The sequence below is a fragment of the Periophthalmus magnuspinnatus genome, chromosome 23 (assembly GCF_009829125.3).
Source record: "Periophthalmus magnuspinnatus isolate fPerMag1 chromosome 23, fPerMag1.2.pri, whole genome shotgun sequence".
In the NCBI taxonomy this organism is placed as follows: domain Eukaryota; kingdom Metazoa; phylum Chordata; class Actinopteri; order Gobiiformes; family Gobiidae; genus Periophthalmus; species Periophthalmus magnuspinnatus.
This window is the reverse complement of record NC_047148.1, coordinates 16,300,837-16,313,554: the sequence shown is the minus strand read 5'-3', so window position 1 is coordinate 16,313,554 and position 12,718 is coordinate 16,300,837. Positions and strand designations below refer to the sequence as shown.

General features: G+C 38.0%; 2 protein-coding genes across 2 annotated transcripts; both read left to right on the top strand.

The window, feature by feature from the left end:
• The first annotated feature begins 490 nt into the window (after positions 1 to 490).
• naif1 (nuclear apoptosis inducing factor 1) lies at positions 491 to 1,854 on the top strand. Its single transcript, XM_033989469.2, has 3 exons — positions 491 to 1,061; positions 1,163 to 1,216; positions 1,296 to 1,854. The coding sequence occupies exons 1-3, from the start codon at positions 623 to 625 to the stop codon at positions 1,844 to 1,846; spliced, it is 1,044 nt and encodes a 347-aa protein (XP_033845360.1). The 5' UTR covers positions 491 to 622; the 3' UTR covers positions 1,847 to 1,854.
• A 937-nt stretch (positions 1,855 to 2,791) lies between these two features.
• On the top strand, positions 2,792 to 12,669 carry eeig1b (estrogen-induced osteoclastogenesis regulator 1b). Its single transcript, XM_033989468.2, has 12 exons — positions 2,792 to 2,919; positions 3,899 to 4,092; positions 7,260 to 7,380; positions 7,476 to 7,505; positions 9,014 to 9,130; positions 9,205 to 9,251; positions 9,332 to 9,486; positions 9,598 to 9,699; positions 9,923 to 10,115; positions 10,700 to 10,821; positions 10,895 to 10,964; positions 11,038 to 12,669. The coding sequence occupies exons 2-12, from the start codon at positions 3,947 to 3,949 to the stop codon at positions 11,081 to 11,083; spliced, it is 1,149 nt and encodes a 382-aa protein (XP_033845359.1). The 5' UTR covers positions 2,792 to 2,919; positions 3,899 to 3,946; the 3' UTR covers positions 11,084 to 12,669.
• Positions 12,670 to 12,718: the final 49 nt, after the last annotated feature.

Below are 12,718 nucleotides of genomic sequence, written 5' to 3'. Positions count from 1 at the left end.
TACTCCGGAACTGGAGCAACTGGAGGCAAGAAAATAATGCAAAACAATGGGGAAATTAGGATTAACCACAGACCGTGTACAGACATCAAATGTTTGGCAAATTCATTTATTATACACTTCAGAGCTTGAGTAAAACTAGAAAACATATAACATATCTTTAATATGCCATTATTACACATATTTAGTATTCTGAGGGTATTTTGATTAAATTTAGGTTTAGGTCTTCACAGTTGACCTTAATAGTTTGTTTGTTTTTTCCACTATAACTGTTTTAGCTGCATAAATATAGTACATCCTTCAGATCAAATTATACTTTTTATGAACCGGGTTAAATGATGACTTTTGATATTCAACAAAAATGAAAAATAATCTGACTGTCCTTATTTAATTGATAAATTGAAATACTTAACCAATAGGACTTCGGATTATTTCAGGGTTCCTCCCGGTTTGGACCAATGAAAGGGGCTCGTGGGCGGCGGAGAGCTACGTAAGCGTCGCTCAGAGGAAGAAGAAGCCGATTCTGGAAGCCATTACGTTGCGCACTTAGATTAAGTAAATCGAGTAAATCCTAGTATTTTGGCGTACAATACGCACAATTACCTGCCTTAAGAATAGTGCGGGAATGGCATCGCTTGCAAAAAAAAGAAAAATGAATTTCTCAGACAGGGAGATGGAAATAATAGTTGAGGAAATAGAGAAACAAAAGCATACACTGGTTAACCATTTCAATGCTGGTGTCACACACATGGCAAAGAATCAAGCATGGGTGGATATTCTGAAAAAGGTGAACGCTGTGACTACCTGTCCCAGAGAGTTGGCAGAGGTAAAAAAGAAGTGGTCTGACATGAAGACTGAGGTACGACGAAAAGTGGCCCAAGCACGGGCGGCTATCGAGGGGACGTCTTCAGACTGTACTCCTGTCCCCGTCATCCTCACGGCCATGCAGCAGAGGATCTGTAATCTTCTGGGAGAGGCCACAATCATCAGCATACCTGCAGGGGACTCGGATGCTGAGATCACTTTACCTGTGACCGCCGCCACTGCTGTCACACTCACAGAAAGTAATTTCATTTTTGTATAGAATCTCAAAAGTTTGTTGTCCTGTTCTATCCAACCATGATGTTTATGATATTTTTCTATTTAATTCATCTCTTTTTTGCAGCTGTACCTGCTGGCACAGCTTCTGTATGTGACGATGACTCAAAGTCTATAAATGGTAAGACTTTGTTCTTTCACTTATTTCGTATGCAGAATACTTTGCTAACCAAAGTGAAAACTGACTTGACTTATTTCAGTAGAAGCCACATACCACTCACTGGAGGACGCAGGGGTTGGAGTTGTAGAGTACTGCACCACCACAGTAGAGGGCGCCACTCCCACCATGGTGACTGCAGTGGAGGCTCCGGTGGAGATGCTGGGCTCCTCCGAATCACCACAGCCTCAAACTCCAGCCAAACCTCAGGAGCTGAAGAGTCGCATCGCTCTGAACTCTGCACGCCTGCTTCAGGAGCAGCGTGTCACTAATGTGCACATCAGACAGATCGCACAACATCTGGAGGGCCAAACTGAGCTGCTGCAGATGATGAGACGTTCTCAGGAGGCCCAGGCATTTGCCCAGGAAAGACAGGCACAGGCTCTGGAGGGGACACAGGCTGCTCTTCTGGCTCTAGTCCAGATGCTCAGACCTGCTCTGAAGGACCTACGCAAATATCTACAGAGTGGGACTGATGTGACAAACAGCAGCAGCACTGTAGGAACTGGGATAGTCGATGGGGCAGGACCAGAAGAACAAAACAGGCCCAAAACACCGCCTCCCCCCACACAACAAAGTGATGAAAATCAGTAGATTGGTGCAACAGACTTGCATTGTGCACTGTTTAATTAACTTTAGTTGCAATACCTAGCTGGGTGTTATTATCTACAGTTGTACTACAGTAAATTGCAACACTTAATATTAGAATAGCAAGTGTTCAAATTGTTCTAGGTTGCCTCAGTCTATGAGTGTACACTTCTGTGGTATCCCATTTAGGGATGTGTGATATATCAGTATTAATATTGATATGGGGGATATTGGGGGATGGTTTTCATATGTCAGTAATATTTACTGATTGTTTATTTGAATGGGGACAGATACAACAAACAGATTAACAATTAATAATCTGATGTGTATCACAGTATCTATAGCCTAGACTAATATATGATTTGGATATTTTTTTCTACATGTACATGTAGTTTTAAAGTCAAAAGTTCATTTGTAGCAAATATTGATTATAAACCACAGCAGCTAGACAAATATCAGTATCGACTGATAAAATCTACATCAGACTCTCTGGTATCTCATCTCAGATGTGTAAAGAACTGTGCACGACACGGTTGTAAGTCATTTCTGTAATATGCCACAAGAGGTCGCTGTGATTCAGCTCTTATCTCTATCAGGAATAACATTAAAATGCCTTTTATTTTTGTATAATTTTTGTTTGGCATATTTCTTATTTATATTGCTTTTTTGTCAGTATGAGAAACACATGGAAAAACAGGCTTTGGGGTAAGTTAAAACGGGGTTTCAAGCAGTTTAATTATTATCACTATTTATTATGTGTCTACGATTTATTTTTTAAAATATCTGCTAATTGCATAAAGATCATTAACTCAACATTGTAGCTCTACAAAGGGTCAAAGGGGACAGGATCAGCTGATAGGTGAAGTTTCCGTTCCCTTGTATCCAGAGCGCTCGTGTTTCTGCGCCTCTTTAGGGACGGTCCCTAAACACCTCACTCAAGCATCGAGTGACTCTTGAACTCAGTGCTTCGCTGGACAAAGTCAGGAGAGAATGGAGATGCGCGGAAGGTAGAAAATACCACTGCCCCGGACTACTCTCGTCTGCAGCAATGCTCACTTTTACGTTTGACCGACGAAACGGTAAGATTTGCGTTGTTTTGTTTAGGTAATGAGCTACGAGTCGATCATGTTGGCGAGTTGCTGTAGCGTTTGCGTGGCAGAAGTGTAAAGGGAAAGTTGAAAGCAGACTTTATGCGGTTTGTGGACAGGCGTCTGCTCAACACAAAGTTCAGATGCTTAGTTCCAGTAAATGGTTTTGAAGAATTTCAGCATGCTATACAGAAATGAGCCTACTTCATAAGTGTTTTCCTAATTTTACATTGTTTCATTTCATGTGCATTCATGTAGGCCTGATAAGTGGACCATTCTACTTGACATCAACACAACACTTGCCAAGCAGCCAAATACAGCTATACATAGTTATTTTATTTTTTTTTAACATTAGAGGCTTTGAGGTTTTATGCTGATTTTAACAAAGGTCCTACTGATTCCAGATATAGCAGCTATATTTGCATAAATAAAAGTAGCACAATCATGAGGGAAAATGCACACACAAAATGTAAAAAGATCTGCAAAAATGCATTTTGACTATCCACCATTTAGGCTATTATTTAAAGGCCCTATACTGCACCCTTTTCTGATCTTTCCTTATCTATGTTATGTTTTGTTTAATTCGCATCTAAATCCTGCACATTTAGGCAGAGTTCTTCTATCAAACTGAACGCACTCTGTTCCACCTTCTGATTTCATGTGGCCAAACAGGAACTGCTCCACTGTGATTTTAAAGTTCACACACCTTCATTAGAATTGCCCATTTCTACTGAACAAAAGTTAAAAGGTAGCTTGAAAACTACAGTTTCATGACATCCTAAGGTAGAACAGAGCATTTTGCATTTTTGGAGATGTAGACTAATAATGCAGCGTTAATCAACATGTGTGAATGAAACAAAACAACTCTGGGTCTGTAACAGCGTACTTTTTAACATGGCTTAAATCTCACAAGAGCCCATTTTTAAAACAGTGTGCTAGTATTATTATTTCTTTTATTTTTTGCTTTTAGTGTTAGTGGTCAGCCCTGAATGTGAACACACTCCAGTTACTCGGAATCATGTCTTTTTTGATGAAAAAGAAGAAGTTTAAGTTTCAAGTCCATTTCACCTTGGAGGAGTTAACAGCAGTGCCGTTTGTCAATGGGGTGCTGTTCTGTAAGATTCGGCTCATTGATGGTGGGGACTTTGCCATCTTGTCATCCAGGTATGTCTCACCTCAGCCTTTTTTCACATTATACTGCATTATGTAACAATACTTATAATCTCCTCTCAAACACGTGTTTAATCTGTTCTTCTGCAGTTACAAATTAATTAATAGTTGTGTTGGTTCCTCCACATTTACCAAAGCGTCTAAGTCTGTTGACAGCTGTGTAAAATGCAGTTCAGACTGGAGTTCACTTATCTTATTCCACTGTCGTGACTCCAGGGAGAGTCGTGCACAAACTGTTTCCCAGCTCCACCCTGTAGGTCATGGACATTAGCGTAGGGTTGTACCACACAATCTTTACACTGTGTTATGTGGTCAAGAGCACATATTGATAGTATTGGTGTAATAATCCCCCGTGTAGCTACTACAACATTTGTAAACTGCTAAAATGATACATGATACAAAGTGCGTAGTGTAATTTTATTGAGATCAAGAGTTAACAATAACAAACTAACTGTTTGTTGTAAACGTTTGTTGTAATTTGTATTAACTACAAGTGGGAAGTGCAGCAAAGTACGAGTTACTAACTAGAATACATTTGGGTGTGTTTGTGAGTTAAACTTATTGACCTTTGCCCATGTCAAATATAACCAGCCCCATAACATTCTTTTCTGCTATAAAATATGGCTGTGTGGTTTTAACTATGCATACTTGATGGCAACTCTAAAAGAACTCACCAATACATTAAAAAATATATAGTAAATTCAACCAGTTACTAAAAAAAGTTTTCCAAAAACCTTGAAAAATGACTAATGCTAGTAACTTGTGTTTTGCTTGCCGTTTCAGTTCAATTAAGAACACCCTCTTAGTATAATTCTTATCCATTATTCTGAATACATTTCAGATCTCTGTAATGAACTTATTCTGTTTCTAATTTGAATCAAAACAGCGGGGCATTGGTTCTAATCAGGAGCATCCTCATAACTTTGTTTGCTCTGCGTTGCATCAGAGGGTCTTTGTTTTAGAGCCCTCTTTGCTCAGTCCAGATAACACCTTCATAACCTCCTTAACCACACACATAGTCATAACCCCGTGAGTTACATAACAATTATCTATGAAATATATGCACAAGTTAGTTACATAGAGACTCCCTGCTCGTTGGCATCACTTGAACATGTGGGAACATTCATGTGTCAGCCTGTGCTCATTCCTTGGATTTTTCCAACTGAAAAAAGAAAGTTTGACAAGAGGAAGTCTCTGTAACTCTGATTGTGTTTTTATTTATATGATATATATATTTTTTTTTTCTTTATCTAAAGTTGGAGTTCACAATGTATGTATTTACCTGAATAAATAGTTTGAATAATCTCTTGTGTGTGGCAACTCAGCCATATAAAGCCCTGCATTGCAGAGAGAGATAGTGTTGCCTGGATCTGCTTGGTGCACAATGCCGTGTTTGTTGAAGGCAGGTGGGTTGAGCTGCAAGAAAAGAAGTGGCTGAACCTGTCTCTTCCAGTTTACATTTGTCTGGAGACGGCCCTTAGGCCTAAACATCAGGTCACCCCTCAGTGTGTTAGGTAGGTAAGGGTAATGTTAGACTTAATGTTCAACAAGGCCATAACAATGCAGATTTTAATTTACCTTTAATCTAATTATTAAATGTAGCATATGTTTTGCAAATACTGTTGAAAACAGGCTTAATAGATGTGAGAGGTTTAAAAGCTTTATGCTCGTATTGTTAATGGTGTACTTGTCTCAGCATGCAGCTTTTAATCCATACTTCAAAACCTCACCTCAACTGCTAAACAGAAGAGGCCTCCATGTGGTGAGGAGAAGTGAACTAGGGCTGGAAACAGGCATGATTGCATTGAGGTTCTCTTGTATAGTGCCTGCACACTTTGAGACGTGGCCTGTCAGCACTTCCTTCACTGACATTCCTGCATGTGGGACAGTTGTTATCAGGGGAACATTAGGCTTACTCTGCACTTGTGTCTTTTGAAACTGATTTCAATGAAATAGAAAAGGTGCTGCTCATCCTATATGTGTTACCTCTGACATGGGCCAAGGACTGCAGCTAACTCTGTAGTTTAGGCTTTAAAAAGCATGTTCTGAACGGCATGCAGGCTTGCAATAGCTAGGCAGTTAATATTTCATTATTCCTACCTTTTCATATTTCTGGAATTGTTTAAACTGTGTACATTAAAGTGCGTCACAAATATAATTGCACTTGCAATTTCTTTTTTTTCCTCATAATTTTTCATCTCCACATGGAACAAATTTCAAGTTGTCAAGTTAAGACATGACCAGAAGGTCTGTAAGCGAAGTGCGCACCACAGCTGATGCACAACATTACTTTAAATATTAGCTGACCAGGCTGCAATTACCAGAATGACAAAGTATAACACCATACACAACTACTCATGACACCTTTCTGTTTTACATTGTGGCCTTTATTTAAGATCAGTACAGCTTCCATAACAAGAAAAATGGTAACATCTCCTCCACATATTTCTGGGAACTTATATTATATAATAATAATCTGATGAAGAAGTGAGGCATTTCCTGCATAAGTTACATATAACATAATATAACCAAGATGTTTGTGAAATGCCAGGCTGAATCATCCGCCTATAAACATTGAAAACATGGATCTGAAAACATAATCCTGGAATTTTAAACTATGTGCTATTGTGATACATGCATCAGACCTCTGCACTACAGTGTGTCTGTGGTTTTGTATGGGTCCCAATCAAATGAATAGCAAGTGATAGGAATGTAATGAATAGTTTTGTATATGTCTTAATTCGATCTATGTGCTGTCAACATCTCAAACACTTTGTGCCTTTTAATCTAGATTCCACCGGATTCGTACATGTTCTGTAAAATAGCCATATTACATATTACATGCAGAACAGAACGTGTTTTCAAACAGAGCTGATGGAAAATCCCTCGCTTCACTTGCACTCTGACATGTCCCATCCCAACATGAGCTCATTTGGCGCACTTCAGTTGTGTTTACTGGTGTTCACTTGATTTCCAAAGCTCATTGTTTCTAAATACAGTGCAGTAGTGCAGATAGAAAGTGTGCTGCTGTATGGCGTATTATTGTACTTAAACTGTATATCACTATAACTCTCTGTGACTACTTCAGTTTAATTTGATGATATATTGAGTATACCGTTATATATTAGTAATATTCAAGCTGTTGTGGTATTTATTTGCAGGGAGGAGGTGCAGCAAAATTGTGTCCGATGGAGCAAAAAGTTCTCATTTATTTGTAAAATGAGTGCAAACGCCATCACTGGTGTGTTGGACCCCTGCGTTTGTAGGGTCTCTGTGCGCAAGGTAAGACATGATTGTGAGGTATTTTTCTAATATTCTTGATACACATTACATTAAACATTTATCTTCAACTTGTTGTACTTATTTTCTATTTCTAGGAGCTTAAAGGAGGAAAGGCCTTCTCAAAGGTACATTTATTTTTCATATTCGGGTGTGTACTCCCTTGTACTTGGTCATTAAACGTGGCTTGTAAAGTGACTTTTGTTTGGTCTTGTCCACATTGCAGCGATGAGAACGCTGTAGTTGTAATGCGCTAGTGTCACTGGATAATTACTGGTACTGTGTCTCTAAAGGACAGTTACTGGATGTATTTCTTTACTCATTTGTGAAGTAAATCAAGAACCACCTGTCTGCTGTGTTTCCTCTCACCACTTTGTTATGGCACATTACAAAAATATAGTTGTTCCATTGCTATTATCAGAAAAGTTGTTGTTTTTTTTTTTTTATTTAGTGCCATGAATCTATGATAGAATTTTAAAAATTAAGTTCTGTTTACCAAAGAATTTCCCAAAGTTGCCACTGTTGTCACCATAGAAGCTAAAATAAAGCTGTTAATGATGATATTATATAGGGAAGTATCAATTCATATTTTGGACATTTGTCCAATAATGAAATGGTACATTTCTGTCTAACTTTCCATGGACAAAGTGCATGAATATTGTGAAAAAGATATAGAATTATAATTTTTGGCTTTTCCACTTAAGAGCATTGTTATTAAAGGGCCAGTCTGGAGCTCAGGTATTTGAAAGCGGATACTGCTTTGATTTCTTCTTCAGTAGTCAGATTTCTCTAAATATGCTTTTATACAAAATGCAGTATGCATTTTCACTGTTTTTGCTTATGGTTAAATCCACTTGACATATACGTAAAGATGCACTCTTAACTTTTCTGGTGCCAATAAACTATATGTATGTATATGTATGAATGTATGTTACATTTATTTAATTGTGAGTGTTTTTATTGCCCTAAATTACAGTGAAAAACTTGATTTCTTAAATGCTTGAGCGTTGTCTCTATGTAACTTGGACAGGTGCCATCATCTGCTTGTCTCCTTTGAGATAGATAAGTTTAATGCCAAACAATGTAATATTCCAGGCATAACAAAAACATCTCTGTGGAAACTAATAAGTAGTAGTTTCTCAACCACAAAAGCAAATAAAACCCTAAAATCTTGTTGACTGGCATAGATATCATGACTGGACATTTTGTAGACAATGAGGTTACTAGAGGTTAATGACTTCTCTCTCGCTCTCTGAGGTGTTTTCTTCCTCTTATCTGATTGGGAGTCATATATATGTGTGTGTGTGTGTGTGTGTGTGTATGTATGTATGTATGTATGTATGTGTGTATATATATATATATATATATATATATATATATATATATATATATATATATACATATATATATACATACATACATACATATATACACATATATGTGTGTGTGTGTGTATATATATATATGTATATATATATATATATATATATATATATATATATATATATATATATATAGTATATGTGCACACACATAGATAGATAGATAGATAGATAGATAGATAGATAGATAGATAGATAGATGCAGTGTTAGAAATGACAAACCTCTGAATTCTTCTGTGTGTGCTTGCATGCAGATTGGCTTTGCTGATCTCAACATTGCGGAGTTTGCTGGCTCAGGCTCCACAGTCCGCTGCTGCATCTTGGAAGGCTATGACACCAAGAACACTCGACAGGACAATTCCATTCTTAAGGTACAACAAAGGCATATTATCAAACCCTTGACTTTAGACATGATGGCTGTATATTAACAAATGTTTCTTCGTAGGTAACAATTGGGATGACCCTTCTCTCTGGCGATCCTTGCTTTAAAACGTAAGCTTAAACAATTTATCATGTGTTGTTTCCATTATCTATCCACAATCTTTATTAATAGCTTTTGCCTTCACTGACAGGCCTCCCAGCACAGCCAAAACTTTGTCCATTGGACGTGTGGACGCAACCCTGCAGCTGGACTGTAAGGGGGAAGCTTCTCCAACTTCTCCTCTAAGGGGCATTGTGGAGGGGAGCCGCCACTTTAAACCAAGACAGTCATCAGTGCGTAGTATAGGTGAATTAACACAACTACTTGTAGACTTTATTGTATAAATAAATCAAAAGCTCAGTGAATTAATACATGTTATGGCTTTTCTTATATTGGTATTACATTTTGGCAATTTAGGACTGCCTGAGGATGGGGATTCTGTCTCCACTGCAGAGGACGTCTTTCACACACGGCATGTTCGCAGCTCTAGTTATGCTAGTCAGCACAGCAAGATATCAGGTTTGTTTGTGTTTTCATATAATATCATTTGAATTCATTGTTATAATATATCAAGCATTGTATCAATTAAGTAGCTCATCTGTCAGATGAAATACCACTTTTTTATTCTGGTTTTATTCCTGCACATACATATCACTATGCAAAACAGTAACCAGGTGTGGAATGAATAAATAATCCATAATAAATTCATATTCTTCATAAATCCACTTACTAACATTTTTAGGCTACAGCACTGGCCACTCTCGTTCGTCCAGCATGACTGACTTGAGCCACCAGAGAAATGCCTCCTGCAGCAGCAGTGCCTCCTGTGGTTTGAACCAACCCTCGACTCCCACTGAAGCACACAGACAGGCCACTCCCACTAAACCTGAACGACCCCCACCACCCTCAGCTGCTGCTCTTAACAGATCCTCCAGGTATGGGAAGACCACATACCACTCGCTCCTTCAGTGCCTTATAATGGATGGTTGTCAGGGTAAGGCATGTTAGGACTCCTACAAACTGATAGCGATGGTTAAGGTTGAGTCCCAGGCATGTGTAAACTTTCAGACTCCACATACTAAACATTAGTTCACTTCTTGAAGTTCCAACAAGCCATAATAATTGACTGATATGACTCGTCAGATCAGTAGTGGGAACTGTACTTTACTAAATTACTTGCATCATAATAATTACTCAATTTAACTGCTATTAGGTGGATGCAGGTGCTTTGGTGACACAACTGAAAGCTTAGCACTCTCACATCACAGCAACATTGAACAGGCTAATCTTCCAACTAGAAACTCCTGACCAAACCAAGTTTAAACACTGGAGATGTGCCCCACTGCTCCTAGCAATGTCCTCATGACACAGACTGATGGCTCAATGCAGTGGATAAATTTACTCAGAAGGACAATGAAGTATACCTCACCAATCTAACATTTAGGTGCCTGTGTACTTATACCACAAAGCATGCAGCACTTAGATTTTATTTGGCTCTTTTATTTCTTTCCACTCTCAGGAGGAAGAAGGTCCAAGTGGAGAAGCAGCACAGTTGTGTGGATGACACTCGAATCGATGCTGATGACATTGTGGAGAAGATTGTCCAGAGCCAAAACTTTTCTGACAGCAGCAACAATGAAGGTAATGCAGAACTCTGTCCATAATCTTTACTTTGAAACTTATGTTTTAATTGCCCATTCTTGTCCCACTTCAGACAGCAATTTGAGATTATTTGTAAGCAAAGATGGAACTACTGCACTGAGTGGGACACAGCTCACAAACAGGTACGGTTAAGATGTGTTTTTATTTCAAAATGTATTTATCTTCAGGTGATAATTGGTGTTTTGTCTTTTTCAGAGTGACTCCTGGTATATTTGAGCCAGTGGTGATTGAGACTCACTGACATCCAGATCTCAGAGACACCAACACTACTGTACAATGTAGTCATTCACAGTCAGGGGGTGACATACAAAAATTTGATTTTTCAATATACCAGCCTTAAAATTTGCAAAGAGCACTTTCTATTATCAGCTGCATAACTGTTGTAGTAGCAAGTAACTCATTCTCAAAAAAAGAAATAGGAAGGAATAAAAAAATAAAAAATATATATTTCAGACTACTTGAAGAAAAAAACATAAAGAACCACTGCATTTAGAAACTGTAGTTCAACACTGACGAAAACATTTATACATAAACTAATGTCAGTGTCACTGGCATGTTGCTATGGCACTATATCAGTGCTTTATTTCTATAATCACTGTTTTCATTATGTACTACTTTGTATTGTTTTGCACATGTAAATTATCTGATGAGGAAAATGGAAACCACTACAAATGCATTGTTGTCAAAATTTGGCCATGCACATTATTTTATTTCTTTTCTATATTTAATAGTTTTTTATTGTTTAAGATTTAGCTTTCCTCGTTGGGACATAGAAGTTACTCCAAAGAAATTGCAACAAAACCCAAGTTCATATGGCTGGCCATATGCATCTGTGCACTCTTCCACATTTATTTTGTAGGTAATCAACTTATAACTATAATGAATGTAGATTTGATGATCTGATTGTCTGACATCAGTTTAATTAACCCCAGTCTTTTAATGATGAGTGACCTCTGCGTTCCACAAAAATGTGCTGCTTACTCCTTTTCATGGGATCAAGGGAAAATGTAATGTTTACTTGAATAAAATAGATTTAAAAGCTTTTACACACACACACACACACACACACACACACATCCACATCATTTTACTGTTAATGATGATGTATATGTAAAGGTTTTGTAAAAACGATTTCAGGACTTCTTAAGAGCACTTTCTGAGCTGAGGTAGTGCTCTAGTGACTTTGGTCACTGGTGTCCTCTGTTGTTGTGGTTTGTGCTACTGAGTCCTGTCGCGGAGGCTCTCACTGAACACTGGTGTGTTACTCTGAGGTCAAAGCTGCAGCTGCAGTGGCACAAAGCTGCTTTTGTACGGACAGTTCAGTGGGCAGCCTCCTCAGTCCTCACCCCATACAATCCAGTACTCAATGTTTCTTCTGGTAATTTCAGTTTGTTTTGGACATCCTGAGGAGCCATGCTGGACATGTCTAAACTGATATTGTGACTCCATGTATTAAAACATTGTCAGTGTTTTCTTTTGTTGTTCTGGTATTGTGACTGTTATAATGGTTTATTTTTTCTCCTTTTAGACCAGCAGGCTGGTTGCAGATAGATTATATATAATGTGGTGTTCAGCAACTGTGATTTGAACTATCTCTCATTCTATGTGACTGTATTCATTAACTACATTTAATGAATTGCTATGGCATGAGGTTCTAGGGTACTTTTTTATGGGTTGTAAAGATCTGTATATTATATTAGAATATTGATAAATGATTTAGGCCAACCCAGTTCAAATTCTTGGTCTATAATGTCGATTCTGCATTCTGTGTTGGGGTTTTGTAACATTTTTAATTAGATTAAATGGACTAATTAAAAATAATACTTTAAAATATTGCTCGGTTTCTTCTATTTTGTTCACGGTTTTCCTTGCATGG